This window comes from Tursiops truncatus, chromosome X, assembly GCF_011762595.2.
Source record: "Tursiops truncatus isolate mTurTru1 chromosome X, mTurTru1.mat.Y, whole genome shotgun sequence".
Lineage (NCBI taxonomy): Eukaryota > Metazoa > Chordata > Mammalia > Artiodactyla > Delphinidae > Tursiops > Tursiops truncatus.
In genome coordinates this window covers 82,347,420-82,372,920 of record NC_047055.1, presented here as the reverse complement: position 1 = coordinate 82,372,920, position 25,501 = coordinate 82,347,420, and the positions used below count along the sequence as shown (strand labels likewise).

Here is a 25,501-nt window from a genome sequence, read left to right as displayed (position 1 = left end):
TGTCAATCCTAAGCCCCGCCCCCGGGTACGCTCACAGCGAGGCTGGGATCCGGAAGTCGAAGTCTAATGCTGCGAGCGCAGTCTGTGGGCTGACAGTGTTGTACTGTCTTCTCTTCTCAGATCTTCGCCGGAAGTGGAGGTAAGGCACGACTCTCTTTTTTCGTGGTGAGCGCTCACCCAGCCGGCCGCGCCGAAAGGATCAACTATTTCAGGTGAAACCCGAGGCGCCCTCTGCCCTGGAATAGAGAGGTGAAGAGTCGGGCTCCTTCCAGGGTAGAAGGGCCCGGATGAGAGGCAGGGATTGCTCGCCTGTGGACATGCGCCCAAACACATTCTTGCGGGGTAGAGGGGCACGGACGCACCTCATCTGGACAGGTATAGACCCCTGGACACACTGTATGGAGAGTTACAGACCCCACTTGTGTGGAGAAGCGTCGAGTGCCCTCCTCCTTTTAGGGTAGTGAGGTTCCATTCCGTATTTTCCCGGTGTAGACAGGCGTGGACACCCCGAAGGTGTGGCGACATCGACCCCACCCGTAAAGAGACACATCTCCCTCCTCACGAGGCTGAACGGCGCAGATTTCTACTGGCGCTAAGGCACACAGATCCACCTCAGTGCACACCTTTTCCCTTAGGCAGAGGCTTTGATGTATTTACCCCCACCCCCGCCTGACGACCAGAATAGAGGAGCTCCGAAATTTTAATATATAGAGGAGTGAGCCTCCTTCCCTTAGCGTCAAGACCTAGAGACCTCCCTACCTCGCCCCCGGGTAACTAATTGACGGATGTCTCGCCCCCGCTCCTGCAGAGGCGGTAGACCACCCCTCCCTATGTGTTTGGAGGCACAAGTCTCATCCCACAGAGAAGCACGCAGATTTACCCCTTCTAGGCTAGAGTGAGTCCCCATTATGGAAAATCAGATCTCACCACCTCCTCCCCAGGTGCTGGCATACTGAATTTGTAAAGGCTTGACCCAAAAATGCCCTGCAGCAAACAACAGCAGACCTTAACCCATGAAGAGACAGTCAGAACTGCCTCTCCTGGGGTACCCGGGGAAGAAGGGCTCAGATTTATTCTCTTTTTTAGGTAGACACAGATCATCCCTCCTCTCCCCCCTTCCCCAAGGATTTAGAATCACCAACTGTAGGAAAGGAGAGACCCCAAGGGAGCAGAGAGGTGCCCTCCAATGTTGAGAAGCAGTGACATCACTGATCACCCCATAGTGCGTGCATATGGGCTACCCCCTTATCCGAGGTAGAGGAGCTCAGATCTTTTTCTCCCTATCCAGGAAAAAAACCCACAGGAACCCCCCCCCCCCCACCTACTGTAAGGGCCGTTCCATTGAATGTATAGCTGCATTCCCCCCTCCCCCATGCAGAGAACCAGAGGTCCTTTTCCTTCAATATTAACACGCTGCTGACTTCAACCCGTACACGAGATAAACAGATCGTGCCCCATCCCATCTCCCATGGAAGGGGCTAGAGTAACCCACTGCGGGCAAGGTGCAGACCCCATTCATGCAAAGCTGCATAATTCCCCCCTTTGTTAGCATGGCACTAATGTCACCTTGTAGTGGAGATTGGTATATCAGTCCCATCTCATGGCCCTCCCTAGGATAAAGTGATTCAAAGTACCCCCCAGCCCCGGTCCCTGCACAACTTACAGATGTAGACTTGTGCTCCTCTCCCATGCAGCGGAGATGCACACAGCCACTGTGCCGGTTTATCTAGTTCCTCTGTATCCTGGAGTAGAGTGACAAAAGGCATCCTGCCCTCCTCCCCCCTGTCACCAAGGAACAGACCCCAGCCATACATACAGGTGCACATTTTTCCCCCCTCCCCCAAGATTTTGCACTGACCTCAGTCCACATAGACATACAGATAAAAAGCCCTATTCTGAGGTCCCTTTTCCCCAGGGTAGATTCCTGGGATATGTCTTTTCCTCCCACTTCCAGGGTAAATGAGAACCCCCTATTTGGGGAAAAGAGGTGCAGTTAATACCCTTTGTAGAAACAGATTGTCCTTGCATACCACTCTCCCCTTAGAGAGGTTTAGTGCTAGTCCCTTACCTGGGGTATCCTATATCTGATGCATTGAGGCACTGACTCCACCCAGGAAGAGAGGTTTAGACCTAATTTCCCATTGGGTAGTGTGACACTACCTTCCCTGTAATATTATTATTATAATTAATTATACTCAGCCATACCAGGTGCCAGCTCCAATATAACCCCTTCTCTCAGATTCCTCTAATTGTTAGGGCTTCCTTATCATGTTCTTTAACATTTTATTTTGCCTTCAGGGGGCTCAGAAGGGGCTTATAGCATTGTGGTTCCTCTCTCTGTCTTCAAATTTGTTCTTCTCTCATTCCAACAGGAAAAAAAAAGCCTGCAGATTTGAATCTACCTGCTTTCAAGCTAGTCATCATGGTGAAACTTAGACACAGTGAGTTTCTTTTACCACTTCTTCCCAATCCTAAGCTTTAATGAATATTCATAGTATTTTAAAAAATTTCCCAGAATGGGGCTTCCCTGGTGGCGCAGTGGTTGAGAGTCCTCCTGCCGATGCAGGGGACACGGGTTCGTGCCCCGGTCCGGGAAGATCCCACATGCTGTGGAGCGGCTGGGCCCGTGAGCCATGGCCGCTGAGCCTGCGCGTCCGGAGCCTGTACTCCACAACGGGAGAGGCCACAACAGCGAGAGGCCCACGTACCGCAAAAAAAAAGAAAAAAAAAATTGTCCAGACGCACAGTATTTGTAAATTGTCCAGTCAGTAATAGTATTTGCCTACCAGTGTTGTTGTGAGGATTTAATGAATTAAAATAGGTAGAACACTTAGAACAGTGCCTGGCACATAATAAGTGGTCTGTAAGTATTAGCTTTAAAGATTCAGCCTTCATTTCTCTTTGGAGTTTAGCCCCTCAGAGGATGCATACACTGTCTGCCACTGAATTATTGTCTGATCTCTCTTGAGCTTTGGATTTTTCTTACCTATGAAACAGACAGTGTGGATACATTGCTGTTCTTTCTGCCTTCAGGACTCTTTCCCTTTCCTTCTCATCCTTTAATGGGATAACTCTTGCTTGTTTTTCAGATTTCAACTTATACATCATTTCCTCTGGGAATCCCTCCTGTTAACCTCCTCCCTTGGTTTCTACTTGTCTGTGTACCCACAGGAACCAGGGCTGTTGACTCTATGATTGGGTCTGTCTCTTTCACAACACTGTTAACTTCTCACTGACATCTGGTTCATCTTTGTGTCCCAAGGGCCCAGCATGACCAGGCATAGCTATTTGGCACTTACTGTATGCCAGGCACTAGAATGTCTCAATTAATAGTGCTAACTCAATCCCCCCCTCCTCCCACCATGATGCTTACAGCCTAGAGGGAGAAGACAAATGTGATACATGGACTCTTCCTTAAAAGAGGGAAGGCAAAGGCAGTAGGACAGGTCTGGTTCTGTGCTTCCCTGCCTTTATCCTGCTATGGCCCAAGCAGAAAATGATAACATTTGGATAGCACACTGGATAGACTGGATGAGAATTGTGCAACCCAGTGGCCTTGTATTCTGTGTGAATTGTGGCCCTGCCTATGTAGGGCTTGGTGAAAAAAAATTCACTTACTTTATATAATCATAAAAATTTCATCAAGAATCAGACTTTGGTTATGTTAATACCAAAAGCAAATAATCATTTTTTCACGTAACACAAGAAAAGTGAACAAAAGTAGTTATACTCTATTTAAGAATATCAAATACAAGATAATAATAGAAGTATTATTTTTTAATTAATTTTTATTGGTAATAGAATTATTAATAGTGATGAAAAACAATAATTACCTGGTGAAATAGAGTGTATGCATACAAAGGAACCCTGGCAGTTTAAAAAAATGAGGAAGTAGTATATGGAAAGACTATTATATGGAAAAACTGTTAGATGGAAAGATCTCCAGGATTTGTTAAGTGAAAAAAGCAAGTTGCTGACAGGAGTACATAGTATGTTACCTTCCCTGGGAGAAAATGGAGGGAAATAAGAATATAAATTTGTATTTGCATAAAGAAACTGAATGATGCATCACAAACTAATAAAGTGGTTTCTTGTGGTGAGGGGACTGCAGTGGCTAGGGACAAGTGTGGGAGGGAGATCTCTCAGAATACATGGTTTTATTTTTATTTATTTTTCATAATTTTTATTGGAGTGTAGTTGATTTACAATGTTGTGTTACTTTCAGGTGTACAGCAAAGTAAATCAGTTATACTTATACATATATCCACTCTTTTCTAGATTCTTTTCCAACATAGGCCATTACAGAGTATTGAGTAGAGTTCTCTATGCTATACAGTAGGTCGTTATTAGTTATCTATTTTATATATAGTAGTGTGTATATGTCAGTCCCAATCTCCCAGTTTATCTCCCCCGCTTTCCCCACTGGTGACCATAAGTTTGTTTTCTACATCTGACATGGTTTTACTTTGGAACCATCTGACTGTATTACCTGTTAAAGAACAATCATACATATCTGCATTAGTGGGAAAATGGTGAGCATTAAATTAAATAGAAAAACTTTACATGTGCACACAAAACAAAGACTTTCACTGTTAAATTGCAACTGAAGTCTTGATCAGACTAACTAGGATGATTGCAGCGGAAGATGGGGGAGGTGCTTCATGGTGCAGCTCCCTGCACCCTGGGCTAGAGATACCTTGGACCCAAATGGTAATGATAATGATTAAATCTGGGAAGGTTATTGAGAAGCCCTAGAAAGAGTGTTCACATACAGTTTCAACTGTTGTATGTTTTTGAATGGCTATTAAAAAGGAGGGTACGTTTTATCATTTAAAAGATTTACAACCATCAATGATTGGTGGCACAGGTATGTAATCCATCGTAATGACAGACTGGAATGTAAGCTGCACAGGGAGGGAAATAGGGTGGCCGTTGAATAAAGAACCGAGTGGCGCCAGTGTTTTGGAAGTCTCTAGGAGGTTGAACAAATGTGCTTGGAGATAGTTGAGAGGGGTGTCTGAGATTGCTTTCTGAAGTACAAGCAGTTATAGATGATGATCATAGATGTCACCAATGCAATGCGTGGGCAGGTGGCTACATGGAATGGGGATGTCAAGGAAGTGGGAAACCTGAGCATTGGAAGGGGCCCAGTGATCACCAAAGTTGCCCAGGTTGATGATGGCAGGAGTTCAGTTGAAAGTAAAGCTATGGACTTCCCTGGTGGCGCAGTGGTTAAGAATCTGCCTGCCAGTGCAGGGGACACGGGTTCAATCCCTGGTCCGGGAAGATTCCCACATGCCGCGGAGCAACTAAGCCCGTGCACCACAACTACTGAGTCTGCACTCTAGAGTCCGCGTGCCACAACTACCGAAGCCTGTGCACTCTAGGGCCTGCGTGCCCCAACTGCTGAGCCCACATGCTGCAACTATTGAAGCCTGTGCACCTAGAGCCTGTATTCTGCAACAAGAGGAGCCACCGCAATGAGAAGCCTGTACACCACAGTGAAGAGTAGCCTCCGCTCGCTGCAACTAGAGAAAGCCCACGTGCAGCAACGAAGACCCAATGCAGCCAAAAATTAAAAAAAGATAATTAAGAAAAAAAAAGCTATGAGCTAGGTGCTTCAGTAAAAGAGGAAAAGTGACTCATAGGTGACAGGCATAGCAGCAGTCTCAAAAAAAAGTAGGATTCCCCCCTCCCCCCTCTTTTTTAACAAGAGAGAGAAATTGGTTTGGCAGTGGTGAGTCTGCAAGATACCTCCTGCACCTACTGGCTCCAAGGTATTCATGTTAATATAAATTAATAGCCACCTTTCAAGCCTGCAGGTGAAGCAGTGTCCTCAGGGGAGAGCTGAGTCTCTATTAAGGCAGGAGGTTGAGGAATTGTTCCCAAGAAAAGATGGAAGAATTAGGGGAGTGCTGATCTCCTAAGTGGGAGTTTCAGAGGGCATAGTGGGAAGTCGGATGCAGGGGTAGATGGAGGATGGGGGCAGAGTCACTGCCAGGCTGGGGATACAGGGATGTAGTGGGGTGAGAGTATGGGAGATGATGGATGAATGGAGAGATCCACCTTTGAGTATTGATATGAGAGTTGGTGGATGGAGATATTGGTGGTCAGAGAGATTTAAGGAAATTCTTCAAGGTCATATAGCTAGGTAGTTATTGAGCCAGAACAGGAACCTAGGTATGGCTGGCTAAAAAATGGTAGCTGTTTTCTCTCTGAAGCTATTAAAAAAGAGTAACAGCGGCTCCTGGGTGTTGCAGTGTTGTGAGTGGTGACTGCACCCCTACCCTCTTCCTCGCTTCTCCTCCCCTCTCCTTCTCCTCTCTGAAGCAGACGTTTTTCGCCACTTTAAGTGATGTATTTTCTTTCATCGTGTGCCTGTATCCAGTGCAGGCCCTCATTTTCCAGGGAAGTTAGGCCGATGGAAATTGTTGAGTAAAATGGCCAGACCTGGTTCCTTCCAAACCTCACATTCTTTTCATTGCAACATGAGTACTTTGGAAGAAAAGGAGACTTGGGATCTGATTTTTTTTTTGTTATGGGGAAATTAGGCCCATTCACATTCATTATGATAACTAATATGTTTGGTCTGATTTTTACCATCTTATTTTATATTTTTTGTTTGTTTCTTCTTATTCCCTTATTACTTTTAAAAAGTTTAACAAGTTAAAAAGAAATCCTCCACCAGGACTTAAAATTACGTTGGTAATTGCATTCATATTTATATCAAGCATAACTAAATTTTTTTTATCACTTTACCAAAGTTAAATAACTATTTTTGCCCTACTCTTCCAAAGTGAGACCTTTAGCATGATTTTATACTTATTTTTGCTGGTATACTTCCTCAAGTAGTTTTACCAGAAAGGGAACACAGGTGGTAATCTTTGCACATGTCTGTCTTTTACCTTCACGTAAGAGTGAAATATTGATCAGTTATAGGAATTTAGCTTGGAACACGGTCCCTTGTCTCAGTACTTTGTAATGGTTATTCTTCTGTCTTAAGTGTTCAGAATTGTGGATTTGAGAAGGCTGTCTGCTTCTCTCACATTTGTTGGGAATGCCTTCTGTTTGGAAGTTTACAAGATTTTCTCTTTATCCTTGGAGTTCAGAAATTTCATCAGTGTATGCCTAGGGCATATGTCTTTTGTTAATCTTGATGCTCCATGCGCCTTTCTAGTCTGAAGCCTCAGTCCTGTTTTCAACTTGGGAAACTTTCATCTATTATTTTAAAAAATAATTGCTTCTCCATTTGTATCTTTTCTCTTTCTGGAACTCCTGTTAATTTAGATACTAGCTCTCCTGAGTCCATTCTCCATTTTCTGTTTTTACATTTTTTTTTTTTTTAAGTTGTGGCGCGCGGGCCGAGCAGTTGTGGCTCGCGGGCTCAGCCGCTCCGGGGCATGTGGGATCCTCCCGGACCAGGGCCCGAACCCGAGTACCCCACACCGGCAGGAGGACTCCCAACCACTGCGCCACCAGGGAAGCCCCTGTTTTTACTTTTCTTTGGATTTTTGTCCTGTTTTAAGCAAGCTCTTCCCTTGGCCTTCTAGCTTATTAATTTGGTTATTAGTGATGTCTGTCTGTTCTGTTTTTCACTACATCAATTGAATTTTTATTCAATATCAAATTTTGGGAATCTTTTTCTCACACAGTTCATTTGAAGTATCTTCTTGAATCTCTTTAAGAACTTGCAGTAGTATTTATTTATTTAATTAATTTATTAAAAAAATTTTTTTTTGGCTGTGTTGCGTCTTTGTTGCCTCGCATGGGCTTTCCTCTGGTTGCGGCAAGTGGGGGCTACTCTCTGGTTGCAGCAAGTGGGGGCTACTCTTCGTTGTGGTGTACGGGCTTCTCATTGCAGGGGCTTCTTGTTGCAGAGCATGGGCTCTAGGACACAGGCTTAGTAGTTGTGGCACACGGCCTCAGTTGCTCTGCAGCATGTGGGATCTTCCCAGACCAGGGCTCGAACCTGTGTCCTCTGCGTTGGCAGGCAGATTCTTAACCACTGTGCCACCAGGGAAGTCCTGCAGTAGTATTTAACTCCTCTGTTTCCTACATTAACTATGCTTTGGCGTGAACCACCTAGTGTGATTGGGGAGCCTGTTCTCTGATAATCTCAAGCTGCTCCTATATTTGTTTGTAGCATATATCCTGACCTTCCAGAACCTCCCCCTGTAAGAATTCCTTTAGCCCCCTTGCAAATGGTGAGAATTAAGGGAAGCCATTCTTTCTGAGAGGCCAGCTGTGAAGGAGATGACAGACGGGACTCCTCATTGAAGTGGGAAGAGGCCCCTTAAGTTGCTGGGCTTTGTTAAGGCGTGATTGTAGAAGGTGAACTCTCTCCTCCTTAAATCAAAGGGAGGTTGCAGTTTAGCTGTGTAGCGCAATTCCCTTTGGAGGCAATGACATGAGCAGGGTCAGCAGGAAGGGACAGTTCTCTCCCCATGTGCTGAGGGCATCTACTCTGGCTTAGCTGGCTGGGACTCCTCAGAGTCCCTAACCAGGGACTAACCAGGGTCCCTAACTCTAACCCTAACCCTCAGATCACTTTCCCATGCTACCAGCCCCCCACCTCAGCCTGGTGCCAAAATTGTTGAGCTGCCCCAGCTAGAAGTTGGAAGAGAGAAAGGAGTCAGAAGCGCACCTTCAAGTTGCTCTCTTCACAGGATTCCCTTAAGAATTGTTTCAGTTTGCACTGAATACCCCGAACATTTATATCCAGCACCTCCTCTGACACTGTTGCTGCCAGCTCCGTGTCTGTCTTGTGCGCCTAGACAGACATGGTGTCTGAGGCTTCCTTAGGTTCCCAGTGTGGCCTGACCTCCATTAAGGTTCAACAAATGTTGGGTAGGTGGATGATGGCTTTTTTTTCTTTCTTTAGAAAATAAAAAGCCAGGTAAAAGTTCCAAAGGCTGCAAGAAGGTAAGTTGGTTCCACGCTCAGGTAAGGTATACCCATTGTTGACGACAAGGTCAGGAACAGGTTACCCACCCTAGAAGAGGCCCACAAAACCAGGTAGATATTGGGTGACTCCAAACAGAGCACTGCATTGGAATCAGTAGATCTGGCTTTCCCTCCCTCTCTGGGTGGCTTCAGCAGAGAAGCAGCAGCATTTATTAAGTTCCCACCACAAGCCATGTACTGCTTTGTGCTTGGTTTACCTTGGTTAGGGATTGTCATCATCCTATTTTTTAGATGAAGAAACTGAGCCTCAGTGAGAAAGTTCTTAGGTTCAAGGTAGCACAGCTAGGACTTGAGTCTGTCTAATTCCCAAGTCCCTATTGCTCATGGAGAGGAGGGAGGTTCAAACAGTCTTTGGCCCCAGCTCCTGGATCTTCTGGTCCTGCTGGGAAAGTTGTGGACACGTAGGACTTGGGTCAGAGCAGCGGTTCTCCAACTTTAACTAGCCCTCCAGAATCACCTGGAGGGCTGGTTAAAACACAGATTGCTGGGCTCTACCCTTGAGTTTCTGATTTGGTAGATCTGTCTTGGCATCTGATAATTGGTATTTCTAGTGCCTAGGTGATGCTGTTACTGTTGTTCCAAGGGCTGCACGTCCCTGCCTGGCTAGGGGAAGAAGGGTCTTTTTCTAGTCAGATGGGCAGACCTCTGGGGACAGAGCCCTTTTTGTTTGCTTCTCTCCTCTTTTCCCCAACAACTACACTTCTGAGCAGCTTTAACACCCGCTGGGAAGGGTGATTTCCATGTGTTCATTAAGTCTGTTCATTTTTTCCCTGTTGTGTGGTGACCAGCCTGCAAAGCAGAATGGGAAGAAAGCAGCCACCAAAGTGGCCTCCGCTCCCCAGTTTGTTCACTCCAATGATCATGCCAATCGGGAGGCTGAATTAAAGAAGAAGAGGGTAAGCCCTTTCCCTTGGAGAGAGAGGGCCTGGCTTGACTGCCAGGTCTACAGAAATGTTGAAAGGCAAAGGCCAGAACTGTTAGGGTTGTTGAGGCTGTTTGTGGAAAGGGGAAGAGAGGGCAGTTGCCTTGATACTTGATTTAGTGTCCATTTGCTCACCTCCCAGTCCATGGCTGTCTGGTTTATGTTCTCATTGCTCCACTGGAATGACCCCTGCCAGCCTCACCAGCATGTTCTCTGGTATCAGACTCATGGATAACTTTCTTCCCTCATGTTATTCAACTTCTCAGCATTTGAGACCATGATTTTTTTTTTTGAAACACTCTCACTTTGGCTTTCCTGTCATCTCACTCTCCTGGATGTCCTTTCTTTTCTGCTGTCTCTTGCTGCTCTGTAAATGATGGAGCATCCCAGGACCTTGTTTTCTTTTCCTCTCTGGTCTTAAGTGCTTCCCGCTACTTAGAACACATTCTCTCTCAGCTTCACATATCTTCCTTGTATTAGTGTCTGCCATACTTTCCCTTCCTTCATCTCTTTGTCTTTTTCTTTCTCTCAAACCCCTTATCTCTTGCTGTCATATCTTCTCCCTTCCTGTATCCCTGCTCCTCCCACCTGTGCCATGTCACACTGTTTTCTCCCTCTGTCACCTGCTCCCTGTTACTCTTGGTCTTCCATCCCTCCCTTAGACTGCAGACCTAGTCAGCTACAGCCCTGGTGTGCGTTCACTTGTTAGGTTGAGGAGATGAGGGAGAAGCAGCAGGCTGCCCGGGAGCAAGAGAGACACCGACGCAGGACCATTGAAAGCTATTGTCAGGATGTCCTGCGACGCCAGGAGGAGTTTGAGCGCAAGGTAAGAGAGCAGTCTTTGCCCCTGGGTAGGACTGGTGTGGGTTTGCTCAAAAGCATCTTTTGCCATTGATCTGTGAAAAGGAAAGAGGAAGGGTGTGAGATTGTTGGAGGGGGAGTAGAGAATCAGTTCAGAGAGGACGGGAAACAGTAGGGACATGGAGGGAGGGTGAGAGGGAGGTGAAGAGCCTTATCTGTGACTGGACAACCCTGGTTAGGTCCTTTCTCCCAAGCTGGAACCCAAAGACTGGGGTCTGGGAGTGGGGAGGCGTTGGACTAGGGGACAGGGGGAGAGAAGGAATGAGAACGTGAGGGGAAAGTTAAGAGAAGAGTCTTCTTTCTAGGACCTCTTACTGCCTTTCTGGCATATAGTCTCATCTCACAGAATATATACTTTCCAACTTAAAGTTCCTTTTCTAATATAAAGTACACATTTTGCTTCCTCCATCCCACATTCCCCATAGATTGTTTTTCTCACTTATACCTCCCTCTTACATTCCTCCCTTATACACTCAGGTGCAATCCCAGGCCTCTAGCTGGTGCTCAAACACACACTTACAAATAGGCACACACATGGACCATGTGGGTCTATCCTTTCTTCTTCTAGTTCCTGGCTTTGTTGGCTGAAACAAGCTGCTCTTTGGTGGGCTGGGACTCACATGGCTCTCCCAGCCTCCCATGGTTGCCAAAGACAGCTCTCACTCTCTTTCCTCCCCTGGACCATTGTCTTTTTTTCCCTTTAGGAGGAAGTTTTGGAGGAATTAAATATGTTTCCTCAGTTGGATGATGAGGCCACAAGGAAGGCTTATTACAAGGAGTTCCGTAAGGTATGGAGGCCCATTTTTTTAAAAAATCTTTATTCATTTATTTATTTTTTGACTGCATTGGGTCTTTGTTGCTGTGCGTGGGCTTTCTCTAGTTGTAGCGAGCGGGGACTGCTCTTGGTTGCAGTGCGTGGGCTTCTCATTGTGGTGGCTTCTCTTATTGCAGAGCACAGGCTCTAGGCATGTGGGCTTCAGTAGTTGTGGCACACGGGCTCAGTAGTTGTGGCTTGTGGGCTCTAGAGTGCAGGCTCAGTAGTTGTGGCGCTCAGGCTTAGTTGCTCTGCGGCATGTGTGATCTTCCTGGACCAGGGCTTGAACCCGTGTCCCCTGCATTGGCAGGCAGATTCTTAACCACTGCACCACCAGGGAAGTCCCGGGGGCGCATTTCTTAAGGCCCTTTAGGGAGGGCATCAATCCAGTGCTGTCTCCTCTCTGCTTCTGTTTTTCCTAAGATGGAGACCTCTTCTTTCATGGGCCTGTTGATTGCTACCCAGTTCTTTCCCTGCCTTCATCCCTCATTCCCTGCCCTGCAGGTGGTGGAATACTCTGATGTGATTCTAGAAGTCCTGGATGCCAGGGACCCATTGGGCTGCCGCTGCTTCCAAATGGAGGAGACTGTCCTGCGGGCAGAAGGCAACAAGAAGCTGGTCCTGGTCTTGAACAAGATTGGTGGGTATTGGGCAGTATTGGGTAAGGCAAGGCAGGGACCAGGACTTGTTGAAAAACTAGCTTGGACCAGACCCTGACACCCAGCAACTCAGTGGTATCCATAACAGTTGTGCAAGGTAGGAATTCTTGTTTGAGTTTTTAAAGCCAGGGATTTGAGAGGTGAAGTCACTTGTCTAAACACACACACACCACACACACAGTACAGCAGAAGTTGGGAATGGAGTTAAAGCCTGTCTGCCTTTCAGTCCCCTGTTTTTGCCATTTTGAGCTTTATCTGTGACTGGCCAACCCTGGAGAGTTCCTCTTTTCTCCCAAGCTGGAACCCGGACACTGGGGCAGAAGAGCACATCGGCTCACGAGTCACTCAGGTCTGGGTCTCATCCCAGTTTTGCTGTCTGTTTTCTCTGGGATCTTGGACAAGTCATGTCACCTGAGAGCTTCTGCTTCTCTAGGTGTAAAATGGGCTGTGATCGTCCCAATCTCATAGGATTGTTGGAGAATTAATGATAAAGTGCTTGGTACATACATGTTCAGTTCTTCATAAATGGTAGCCATTTTTGTCAAGGTTATTCTTGACATTTGGCCCAACCTAGAATGATCCAGGGAGGGGTGGGAAGCACTGTCTTTGGGAGGCCTCTGGTACCCTGGGCCCCCTGGTCTGGAAGGAAGGCATCTAGGACCATAGAGCTGTTTACCCATTCTCCTTGAGGAAACAGGTCTCCTCAGGGAGGGCCAACTGGTCCCCTAGACTAGACTGTCCTTTCTAACTCTAACCTGGGGACTGGACAGGGACTGTCAGTGCTAGGGAGATATCTGTTGGCAGGAGGTGGGCCAAGTCTTGGATGTGGGTGGCTGCATCTTTAGAGTGAGCCATCGAGGTGATGTTCTCCTTTCCAGTCCTCTCTGTTCCTATTTTCCCCAGACCTGGTCCCCAAGGAGGTTGTGGAGAAGTGGCTGGAATACCTTCGGAATGAGCTGCCAATTGTGGCTTTTAAGGCCAGCACCCAGCATCAGGTCAAAAACCTGGTAAGCTGGGGCCAGGGACATCTAGCCTCTTTCAGGGTAGCCTGGGGCTACACTGTTTTCTAATTATATCATTAACATAGAAATGTGTTTTCAATGTAAGATATTAAAGTATACAGAAACATTTGTTGCTTTGATGGAGAGAAACTGGGTCCTGGGGGACATTTGTTTTTTCAATTTTGTACCAGGTATAAAACTTATTTATTTAAAAAAATAAAGTAGAAAAAATAAAAACAATTACAGTTGACCCTTGAACTAAACAGGGGTTAGGGACATCCACCTTCTGCACAATGGAAAATCTGTGTATAACTTATAGTTGGCCCTTCATATCTGCAGTTCTGTATCTGCAGATTCAACCAACTGCGAATCATGTAGTACTATAGTATTTACTAGTGAAAAAATTTGCGTATAAATGGACCTGTGCTGTTCAAACCCGTGTTGTTTAAGGGTCAACTGTATAGATGGAAGCTTGAATATCCTTACGCTGGTACCTCTAATTCCAAACTCTTTTATCCATATCCAGAAGTAACCACCATTGTTAGTTTGGTGTGTATCCTTCCAGATGTTTTTCTGTGCTTTATATTATATGTGGATGTGTTTATAAAGAGAAAATAGTGTTTACGAGTATCATATATGTCATCCTGCATTTTGTTTTTTTTTTCCTTGAAGATCTTTCTATAGAGTTCTACCTTTTTGATGCTAAATAAAATTAGTTTCCAATTTTTTTTTATCATTATAACCAGTACTACAACATGCACTCTTACACGTCTTGGCTAGTGGGCAAGTGTTTGTGTAGGTTGGGCACTGAGAGGTAGAGTGGCTGGGTCATAGGCTTTTTGCATTTTACATTTTCCTAGTCACTGACAAATTGCTCCCCAGCACCCCACCTCCTCCACCCCCACCCCTCAGTGGCTGTACCAATTTATCTTCCCACTAATGGGATAGATGAATGTGTGAGAGGGCTTATTTCCCTACACCCTTGCCAACATTTGATATCATTAAACATTTAAATCTTTATTCATCTGGGAGAAACATGATATCTCCTTTATAATTTTTTGGCCTTTTTCATGGCAAAAATGTGATAAGCATCCTTTTTTAACAGTTTTCTTTCATTTGTGTTCCACTTCAAGGATATAGCTCCTTAATCTGTTTCTTATTAATAGATATTTAAGTCAATTCCTATTTTGAAGTACTGTGGTAGGTAAGTAAGGACAGAAAAAGAGCCGAAAGGGCATTGTAGGCAGAGGAGGTAGCATCAGGAGTAAGGAGATGGAGGCCGAAATGACCTTGACCTGTGTGAGGAATCAAGGGAAGGTAGACTTTATGTGGGCCAGGCACCATCTCTTCTCTCCACAGACAGGGAGGCAAACGTCCCCACTGTGTAGGCGAGGTTCACTGAGGCCCAGAGAATGAAATCAGAATTTGCCAGGCACACGCCTGTGAGAGGCAGAGCTGAACTCAAACCTGGCCTGCCTAGAGGCAAGGATGCTATCCTGCCCCTGCTGAGGGAGGCAAGAGACAGGCAGGGACAGAGAAGACTGGAGGTGCAAAGACAGTGGAAAAATAGGCCTTGTGGAAGCAGGGAAATGGCAGGTATTCAGGGCCTATGTGAGAAGCCCTCTGCTTCAGGCTGGGGGTTTCAGTGATCACAGGGAGGCGGCCCTGAAAGTTGGAAATCTGAGCTGAGACCACATCTCCCACCTGATGCCTCTTCTATAATACCCCTCATTTTCCAGAATCGCTGCAGTGTGCCAGTGGATCAAGCCTCTGAGTCACTGCTGAAGAGCAAAGCCTGCTTTGGAGCTGAAAATCTCATGAGGGTTCTGGGGAACTATTGCCGCCTGGGTGAAGTGCGCACCCATATCCGTGTGGGCGTTGTGGGTAAGGCCTTGGGGGAGGTCATGGGACCCAGGCTTCTTCCTTGTGCAGGGGCTTCATTGGGGCAAAGGATTCTGGGAACTTCATGTTACTTTTGTGGGGGGAGGAGAGGAACTGTTCAGGAAGGGTCTTGTGATTTGTAATTTGGATAGGTGGACGTGGGAAGGCATACTCAGGATCACCACCATGGTTTGAGTGTTAGAACCATGGACCAAAAGTGCGGGGCCGGGCTTGGAGTTGGCCTCATCTCATTCTACCAGAGCTGTGGGAGGGAGGGGTGAACACCTCCCTTTCATAGATAAGAACACTGGGGCTCAGAGGAGGGAAAGGGACTTGTAGGGCTCAGCCCTGGGTGAGACAAGGCAGAGCTGAGGCTCAAACCTGGAACCCAGGGTACTGAGGGAAGGCTGGTGGGAAGGGAACAGGGAAATTGAGAGAGGCAGAGATAGACCCGCAGGGAGAGGAAGTGAAGGTGGACACTGAGAAAAAGGTATAGATTTGCATACCTGAGTAGACACAGAAGATTTGAGAAGCCAAATGGTGGGATTGGTGGGGAGTGGAAAGGGAAGACAGATGTGAATGACAGAGGCATGCAGAGAGAGGGAGATATGATCACAAAGAAGTGTGCGCAGAGACTTGCAGAGAAACATAAGAGGGCTAGAGACCCTCCCATGTAAGTAGAGAGGCAGACATGTATACCCAAGGAAAGAATGAGTGAGTCAAACACAGGGATAGAGAGAGATTCAGAGGGAGATACACATAGAGGCAGGAACAAAGATGCAGACACAGAGGAATGCACCCCCAGACCTATGCACACATACAGATCCACAAACACATGTACACATCCACATGTATGGAGACATGTACAGACCCAGAGGCAAAATACATGCAGACCAAGCTCTTCCCATACACTCACCCAACTCCGCTTCCCCTCCCCAATGAAATAGAGCCACGGAGAGACACGTGCCCGGATACACTCGACCCTCAGACATAGTCACGCCCCAGAGTCACAGAGACAGATACACGTCTATGATGAGACGGATATATATGTATATATAGAGAAATAGAGATACAGAGGGCATTAGGGAGGCACAGAGAAAAAGAGACACAGTGGAACACGTACGGAAGGACATACATGTAGAGAGACAAGCCCATGGAGAGAAGGAACATGTACAGAAAGAGCTGAGAGGAGCTGACATAGAGGGAATTACAAAGAGGTAGAATTGGTGGGGTGGGGAGAATTAGAAAGGACAATGGCCAGAATGAGATACAGTGAGACAAACCGGCAGAGAAAGAGGTGCTTAGATACACAGAGATACACAGACAAAGAAAGATGTGATAGAGAAAAAGATGGAGTGAGAAAGACAAATGGGAAAAGCAGTGGTATTTAGAATGAGAACAACCAAGAGACAGAAGATATACAGAGACTTCTATACATGAGGGATATATACACAGGCACATCTGTGAGGGAGCAGTACATGTGTAAGTTCTAGCACACAGAGAAAGAGAATGGTGGGAATGAGAGACCCAGTGAGGAAGAAATAGACAAGGACATCCATAGGCTGAGAGGTGCTCACAGATGCCCAAACAAAAAAACACGCACCACAGGCAGAAAGCTGCTCAGAGACTGACATCTGGAGATGAGCTCCCCCCACCCCCTGCCAGGTGAATTATATACCAGGATGGATGATTCTGTCTTACAACATTTCCCAGTATCCACCCTCCACTGGATTTTGTCACAGAGGCCTTGCTTTGAGCGTCTTTCCCAGGCTGTTTGTAGGTAGGAGGTGAGTGCCACATCTAGAAAGAGGGACACGTCTAGCCAGGTTGCTCACATATGGAGGAGAGGGGTAGAAAGACCATGGAGGGGGTTGGTCAGGGCCTTGGATGGGAAGGCAGGAGGCCAGGCTCTGTTTTTGGCTCCCCCATGGCCTGGTCACACTGCCCCTGCCTGGGCCTCCCACACACAGGCTGTCCCAGATATTCTTGAGGACCCTTCCTGCCCTGAGCCATCTGCTGCTCCTTTGTAGGCCTTCCCAATGTTGGGAAGAGCAGCCTGATCAATAGCCTGAAGCGCAGCCGTGCGTGCAGTGTGGGAGCCGTTCCTGGGATCACCAAGTAAGCACCTGCCTGCTCCCCCACTTCACAGATCCTTCACCCTACCATTCCCCCAACTCCCACGCCTTCAGCCCCTGTCCCTTATCTTGGACCAGCCTTTGATTCTTCCCTGGGCATGGGAGTCTCACTAATAGCCCTCATTTACCTGGCACACCCTGGCTGTGGGTCAGGCACCCAGCTGGGTGTTTCCCCCACTTAGCTCCTTGAAGCCTCCCGACACCATGCAAGATTGGGCTCTGAATAAGCAGCTCCACTTCCTCGGTGAAGCAACAGGCTCAGAGAGTCAGAAGCTTGCCTGTGGTCCTGCAGCTCAGTCCCCGGTGGTGGAGGCTAGACTGGAATCAGACCCCATATCTCTCCGCCTTCACCTGTGTGCCATCTGTCCCACCCCTTCTCTCAACTGGGTGCTTGGAGCCTAGAGGATGCCAGGCACATCTGGGCTTATCACCGTCCTGTGTCCTCATATCTCCCCTCTCCCACCCCAGGTTCATGCAGGAGGTCTACCTGGACAAATTCATCAGGCTGCTGGATGCCCCGGGCATTGTCCCAGGACCCAACTCGGAGGTGGGCACCATCCTGTGCAACTGCATTCATGTGCAGAAGCTGGCGGATCCTGTGACCCCAGTGGAGACCATTCTTCAGCGCTGCAACCTGGAGGAGGTACGCGGGCCTCTTGCTTATGCCCTACCCTGCTCCAAGGGCCCTTCGTTCTTCCTCATGATTTCTCTTCTTCCTCTCTTCACCAGATTTCCAGCTATTACGGTGTCTCTGGGTTCCAGACCACTGAGCACTTTCTGACTGCAGTGGCCCACCGCTTGGGGAAGAAGAAGAAGGGGGGCATATACAGTCAGGAGCAGGCAGCCAAAGCTGTCCTGGCTGACTGGGTGAGGTGAGGAGGGGGCTAGGTGTAAGGGTGAAGCCTGCTGGGAGTCAGGCTCCACGAAGGGGATCATCTGTGTTCACTGCAGCGGCGGGGCAGCCTAACTTCTTGGGTAGGGAAGTCCAAGGCACCAGGTCACATCCTGCTTGGCAACTTATGCCCAGTGATTATCCAGCAGCTCAACCTCTTGTTCAGAAGCAACTGTCTGGGTTTTCTAGTTGACCCTCACTGTTTCTGACCTGAGAACTCATTCTCTCTTTGATTGGTCATTTGTTGTCTTAATGAGATCACCAATTTCTTCCCACCTCCCAATTCAGCGGGAAGATCAGCTTCTATACACTCCCACCCTCCACCCACACTCTGCCTGCCCATCTCAGTGCTGAGATCGTTAAGGAGATGACTGAGGTCTTCGACATTGAGGATACTGAGCAGGCCAATGAGGACACCATGGAATGTAAGTAAGGGCGAGTAGGTTGGCCTGCCTGGCACCTGGTCCTGCCCTAGTAGAGCCACACAGACCTGACAACAGGTCCTACATTTGACCTCCCCCTGCTCTGGCTCTACTCTGACTTGGGGAAAACTGTTTAACTAGCTTTAACCTTAATGTCTTTTTCCCACAAGGTGGAGAATTGTAATCTGGGTCATGGGAATATGGGGGTGGGGTGGGGTAGGGAGGCAGCTGGTTGTGGGCTCTTGGTAGATAGGAAAAAAATCAGCAAAGTACCTGGAACATGGTGAGGTATTTACGAAGTGTGAGGTTCCTTTCCCCATCTCTTGAGGCCTGGAGTGGACTGAGATACTCCTCTCAAAAACCCCTTCTCTCATTTTGCTCCAGGTTTTGTCACAGCCATTGCATGTCCATTTCTAGATTTTTACTTTTATCCACATTGGCAGGTGAGGCATCTGAGACACAGAAAGGTGATATTTGCTAAATGGTGCATGGTCATTGACAGGCAGACGTGGCATTCAAACTAGCTCTCTTGCCTTGTTTTGAAGATTCTCCCAACTCAGTATCTAAGTGGTTAAAAGAATGGACTGCCTGGATTAAAATTTGAGTGTTGTGTGGTGCTGTACAAGTTCTTAAGCTCTCCATGTCCAATGATGTCATCTGTAAAATGGGGACAGTAGCACCCACCTGATAAGATAGTTGTGAAGACTTATTTGATATGTAAAAACACTGCCTGGCATATAGTACATGCTTGGTAAATATTAGCTGTTATTAAGATGGTTATTTGTTGAGGTATAGAGGTATGACTTTCAGAAACTCCTGTAGGAAGTTTGTTCTCTTCAGATACTCTACCATCTGCAGCTCTGGTTGATGGCTCCTTTCTTCTCTATCCCACCCAAGGAAGGTACCCGGTGATCTCTGGGCCTGTCTGTGGACACTCTGGGGTAGTGGAGAAAGCCTTGGCTGGCCTGGCTTCTAGTTACCCTGTTTCTCTTGAGGGCCAGTAGCTTTCCTTCTCTGGGCCTTTTAGTGTGCTTGGATTACAAATGAGGACAAGAGGCTTGCCTACCCCCATGTGGCTTTGGGCAAGTCAGCCCTTTTTCTGAACTTTGCTTTTCTATTAAGTGGGTAGCTGGGAGGAATTAGTGCTCACATTTTTATGATGATGCTTGACTCTGGCTGTGTGTGAGGGCAAGCAGGGCTCTGGCAGTGAGAATGTACTTTGGCAAAAGATAGAGGTCCCGGAAATTGAGAAGAGGGAGTGGTTAATAGTGAGAATTTCCTAGTTGCCCTAGTGTTGAATCTTGAAGATTAGGGATTAGAGGCCCAGGGCAATGGACACATTTGTGGTTTGCACTGGAGGCCAGCTCTAGGCAAGGCACCAGAGAGAGAGGGAGAGAGGCCCGGTCCTGGGGAGGGAATCCCAGTAGCTGCCATTTACAGAGCAGTGTCTCAGGCCAGTGCATTTCAGGTACCCTCTGCTGTAATTCACAGCAGCCCTTTGTTATAGGGCTTGTGGCATTCTCATTTTCCAGATGAGGAAGCTGAGGCTCCAAGACCAGCTCCCAGCAGGCGAGTACCCTACTGCAAAACCCACATCTTGAATCCTTTGTCATGTGGCCTCCCAGCAGGAATAAAAGAGCCTTCCCTCCTGACTACCCTGGGCAGCGTCCACATATCCTTTCCACTGAGGCCTGACCAGGGGGCTAGTAGCAGGGAGGAGCCAGGGCCCTGACAGTGGTATTTATTGTGTTAAAGGCTTGGCCACTGGAGAACCTGATGAGCTGTTGGGTGACATGGACCCGCTCGAAATGGAGATCAAGTGGCTCCATTCTCCTATGGTGAAAATAGCAGATGCCATGGAAAATAAAACCACGGTGTATAAGGTACCTGTTCTCTTTCTTCATGGCAACACTCTCCTCTACCCCGGGCTCTGGGAAATGGTCAGTCCCTTCCACCTGGCTCCCACAAGGTCCGCCTATAATACTGGGGAGATGCGGGTTGAAGGTTGAGGAATTCTCTGGGCAAGGGGGGCAGCAACCTGTGGTCAGGGGCTCAGCCAGTGCGCGTGCCAAGACCCAAAAGGGTGAGAGCGTGTTATTTTGCAGAAATCACTAGTGGTCTGAGGTGACTGGAGTGAGGGTAGAGGCAGGGAAAGATGAATCTGGTGTCAGATCATTGAAGGCCTTGAGTTTGACTTTAAACCATGGGTAATAGGTAAACACTGAAAGTTGTTTATGTTTTGTGGGGGAGGGGAGGCAAAGGGTTTAAAATTTTTTTCCCATTTTGTTTATTTAAGATATTTTTTTGATTAGGTACATGGTATAAAATTGAAAAGGTAGGATATTCCCTGGCGGTCCAGTGGTTAGGACTCCACGCTTTCACTGCTGAGGGCCTGGGTTCAATCTCTGGTCGGGGAACTAAGATCCCACAAGCTGTGTGGCGTGGCCAAAAAAAAAAAAGGAAAGGTAAAGGGTATACAGTAAAAGTAAATCTCTCTCCTGTTTCTCTCTCCCAGCCACCCTGCCCCCTCCTGAGTGTCCTTTCAGAGCTACTCCATCTTTATACACACATATATATATAAAAGCAGATAACAGATCTATTTCAATGCTTTTTTAAAAAATTTTATTTATTTATTAATTTATGTCTGTGTTGGGTCTTCATTGCTGTGTGTGGGCTTTCTCTAGTTGTGGTGAGTGAGGACTACTCTTCGTTGCAGTACATGGGCTTCTCACTGTAGTGGTTTCTCTTGTTGTGGAGCATGGGCTCTAAGTGTGCAGGCTTCAGTATTTGTCTTGCGGGCTGTAGAGCGCAGGCTCAGTAGTTGTGGCACACAGGCTTAGTTGCTCCGTGGCATGTGGGATCTTCCCGGACCAGGGCTCCAACCCATGCCCCCTGCATTGGCAGGCGGATTCTTAACCACTGAGCCACCAGGGGAGTCCCAACAGATCTATTTCAATTCAAATAGTCGTATGCTGTTTTTATTGTTCTGCACATTGCTTATTTCACTTACAAATTCATCTTGTAGATTGTTCCACATGATTACTTAAAGAACAGTCCTTCATTTTTAAAAAAGAAAATTATTTATTTGGCTGCATCGGGTCTTAGTTGTGGCACACGGGATCCTCACTGTGGTATGTGGGTTCTTCGTTGCAGCGCGAGGGCTTCTCTCTAGTTGTGGCATGCGGGGGCTAAGTAGTTGTGGCACGTGGGCTTAGTTGCCCCGCGGCATGTGAGATCTCAGTTCCCCGACCAGGGATTGAACCCACGTCCCCTGCATTGGAAGGCGGATTCTCAACCACTGGACCACCAGGGAAATCCTCTGTCGTTCATTTTTGATGGCTATATAATATCTGGAAGGGTTTCTTAAGCAGGGAAGCAACATGGTCAAGTTTATGTATTAGAACTATCACTCCAGTGGCTGGGGTAAAAATCAAGTTGGAAAGAAAGGAGCCAGAGTGGAGGTAAGAAGTCCAGGAAGGAAACGGTTGCCTGAGCTCTGTAAGAAATGATGAGGCCTGCATTGGGGCAGTGGTAGGAATCACGCCATTCCCATCTTCACATAGTTTCGAAAGTCCCCCCAGTGCTTACAGGAAAATCAGTTTAAAGTTGTGAGTTTAAGGCCATCCCCTGATATTTCTCACTGAGCCCATAAGCCCCAGAACATACCATTTTTCCTCAAGGACCAGCAGTAGTTCCCTACTCCATACTGCAAATTCTAGGCTCAGGTTCAGGGCCCTGAGTAGGGCCACTCAATTGCACAACTCCATTTAGGAGTGCTATGTTGTAAATGGTGCCCCCTCCCACCCCTGCAACCCCGTAGTTGTACAGTGTGGTAGCCTTGCCTTTTACCCACTGTAGTGTAGCAGGTAGTCATACATACAGAATCCTGACTGCTTGGGTTCTCATTTATTCTACTGCTTACTAGCTGTGTGACCTTACGTGCCTTGTTTGTCAAAGACATTGTTGCAAGGATTAAATGAGTTAATACACAGGTGTGTGTGAGTACATGTATACATATACATATGTATGTATATGTATAACACACACATATATGTGTATGCTTAGAAACGTACGTGGCACATAGTGAGCTTCCTGTCAATATTACCTTTTACTGACCACATGTACCTTCTGTTACAGCCAAATAGACACCCTTTTGGGTGCCCAGGTATGCTCTCTGCTTTTCCAGTGTTCAGTCAGGAATGACCCTTCCATTAGCAGAAGTATGTTGACCACCACCATCCCCTCAGCCTCTATCACTTACGCTGCATTTCTTTGGTGGGCACTTACTACATTCTAACTTGAGGTGTGGTTGGGTTTTTTCCTCTTTAGCCTGGTTGCTTCCTGAAGGTGGGACTGCATCCGAGCCATTTCTCCAACATTTCCCCATACAGAGCTAGGCACAAAATTGGTGTCAGAACATATTTGTTAAATTGAGTAAGACCTTGAAGGGTCACTTGAACAAAGAATCATTGAATACCAATTGTCATTGACAAGTAATTCTGCTTTTTCATTTTATTCTTGTAAAAGCCATGCAAGCTACCTACTGTCCACCCTTATTTGACAGATGAGCAAATTGTGGCTGAAAGGATAACTAAGCACCTGCTAGTCTGTGGTGGAGCCAGACTTGAAGCTTATCAGTTCTGTGTGGCTCCAAGGCTCCTGTTCTTATGCAAGCCTGTCCTTGCCTCCTCTGCAGAAGTCTTTGGAGGTACTCTGGGGGCCCAGACCTCACTGTTGTCCTTTCTTTCCCCAGATCGGAGATCTCACTGGGTATTGCACCAATCCAAACCGTCATCAGATGGGGTGGGCTAAGCGCAATGTGGACCTTCACCCCAGGAACAACAGCTCAGTGGATGTCTGCCCAGTGGACCGCCGCCCGATGCTACAGAGGATCATGGAGACAGACCCCCTGCAGCAGGGCCAGGCTCTGGCATCTGCCCTGAAGAATAAGAAGAAGCTCCAGAAGCGTACAGGTAGGGGCACTTGACCACACCCCTGTGCTCCAAAAAGAACATACCTGAGGCCTTAATTAGGGGCTCCTGAATGAGCATCTCCATATGTCCAGCCCCGGGCCAGGGTTAGGGGGCAGGGAGGGGTTAGGAGGCTTACCTGCTAGCACAGTGGTTCTCAAACTTTAGCTTGTATTAGAATTGCCTGGAGGGCTTATTAAAACACAGGTTTCTGGGACCCACCCCCAGAGTTTCTAACTGAGTAGTTGGACCTTGGGTGGGTGGGTGGCAGGGCGCTGAGAATTTGTGTTTCTAACTGGTTGCCAGTTAGTGGTGATGTTGCTCCTCTGGGAACCACACTTGGAGAACCACTGGCCTAGTTTTATGTATCAAATACCCACCATTTATTTATCACCTGCTTTCTATGTGTTAAGAAGCTTTCAGGCTATATATGTTTACTTTATCAATAGGCGATATATTCAAAATACAAAGGGTACAAAAGAATATACAATAAAATGTCTCCTTCCAATCCCGCAGTCTTTCAGGCATCCCTCCAGAGGCAACCAGTTAATTTCTTGTATCTCATTCCTGAGATAGGTACACAGGCAAATATCTGTATATTCTTTGTTCTCTTTTTGTAGACAGAGGCTAGTCTCCTGAACATATAGTTTTGCCACATCATTTTTCCACTCAATATATATTATAGATATTTCCCCATCAATTCACAAAAGAACTTCTCCCTTCATTTCAATGGTGGTCTGCTGTATGGCTGGTCCATTTAGGTCTTCATGCTATACTAATTTTCACTAACTCATTGCAAAAGTCTTATTCTCATTTGTTAAGTGAGGAAACTGGGGCCCAGAGACATTAAGTGACACACTCAAGGTATTTGATGGGGCCAAAATGCAAACCTAGATTTGACTGATCCCATGAGCCCTGTTCTTTGAACTAGACTATGTTCATAACCATTCGCTCTTGGCCTGATTCCACGCTGAGTCCTGGGAATACAGAGATGAATTGCTCTTGAACTGCTGGTCTTATTGGGGAGTGGGGAGGAGACGAGAAAACAGACATTGGCAACACAAAGTGATCACTGTGAAGACATAGAAAGCACAGTGCGGGAACCTAACCCAGCCTGGAGGTCGTGGTGGGGTAGGGGTGATCAGAGAAGGCTTCCAGAAGGAGGTGATGTCTGAGGGGAATCCTGAGGAACAATAAGGTGTGGCTGGAGGATGGAGGTGAGCATTCAGGCTCAAAGCCCCTACTGCCATCCTGCCCCTTTGCCGTGAGAGCTTTGAGGGTCATGGCAGAGTGCTAATAAGTTCAACACAGTAAAAGAAAACAGCTGTTTTGATACTAGGAAGAGAAAAATACTTGAAGCTCAGTACTCTGACACTCTGAGATACAAGCTATTTTGGGGTGATCATTTCATAGGTAGACAAATGGGTCTTCCTGTGAGGCTGAGCAGTGGCTGCCATTAGCTCACCAGTTGTTTTGTTTAGTGTTGGGTGGGGAGGGGGCGGTTAGGGAGCCAGTTTGGGAGTTTGGTGCAGACCAAGGTAAATGTAGGCTAGCTCCTGCAGGCCTCCTGTTGGCAAGCCAGCCACCAAGTGACTGCCCATTTTTCTCCATCTGCAGATAAACTCGCCAGCAAGCTGTCTGATTCCATGATGTCCGCCCTTGACCTCTCTGGCAATGCTGATGACAGTGCTGGTGACTGATCCACTGATCTCACCTCCTTCCCCCACTCCAAGCATCAGTTCCAGTGGAAATAACAGATGAAATGGTTTGCTTCTCCCTGAAATTAAAAGAGCCCCTTCCCCCAACCCCCCTTCCCTCCATTCTCCGGGAAAAAAAAGTCCCAAGTGTCTGAAACTGACAAACCCAATACCCTTATTTAATCTGTACTGTTTTCAAGAGAAATTAAAAAAAAATTATCAGCAGATCCCTTATGCTAACAATTTATCCCCCACCTTATAGGTTGGGCTGGTTGGAGGGCCG

At 47.1% G+C, this 25,501-nt stretch overlaps 1 protein-coding gene across 3 annotated transcripts; it reads left to right on the top strand.

The window, feature by feature from the left end:
- The first annotated feature begins 34 nt into the window (after nt 1-34).
- On the top strand, nt 35-25,445 carry GNL3L (G protein nucleolar 3 like). 3 transcript variants are annotated; one of them, XM_033849788.2, is made up of 16 exons: nt 35-139; nt 2,373-2,441; nt 8,882-8,922; nt 9,753-9,860; nt 10,596-10,712; nt 11,452-11,535; nt 12,066-12,201; nt 13,124-13,227; nt 14,961-15,105; nt 17,133-17,220; nt 17,706-17,880; nt 17,967-18,109; nt 18,418-18,554; nt 20,307-20,434; nt 23,305-23,524; nt 25,139-25,445. In XM_033849788.2, the coding sequence occupies exons 2-16, from the start codon at nt 2,423-2,425 to the stop codon at nt 25,219-25,221; spliced, it is 1,728 nt and encodes a 575-aa protein (XP_033705679.1). In that variant the 5' UTR covers nt 35-139; nt 2,373-2,422; the 3' UTR covers nt 25,222-25,445. The 3 variants fall into 3 exon arrangements, with proteins under 3 accessions (XP_033705679.1, XP_033705680.1, XP_033705678.2); XM_033849789.2 differs by lacking the exon at nt 35-139 and adding an exon at nt 192-212; XM_033849787.2 differs by lacking the exon at nt 35-139 and adding an exon at nt 356-375.
- The last annotated feature ends 56 nt before the right edge of the window (nt 25,446-25,501 follow it).

What these genes read in the sequence shown, in the direction of transcription:
- GNL3L (XM_033849788.2), top strand. An exon ending in AGCGCTGCAACCTGGAGGAG is followed by an intron (nt 17,881 to 17,966) that starts GTACGCGGGCCT and finishes TCTCTTCACCAG; the next exon opens with ATTTCCAGCTATTACGGTGT. An exon ending in CAATGAGGACACCATGGAAT is followed by an intron (nt 18,555 to 20,306) that starts GTAAGTAAGGGC and finishes ATTGTGTTAAAG; the next exon opens with GCTTGGCCACTGGAGAACCT.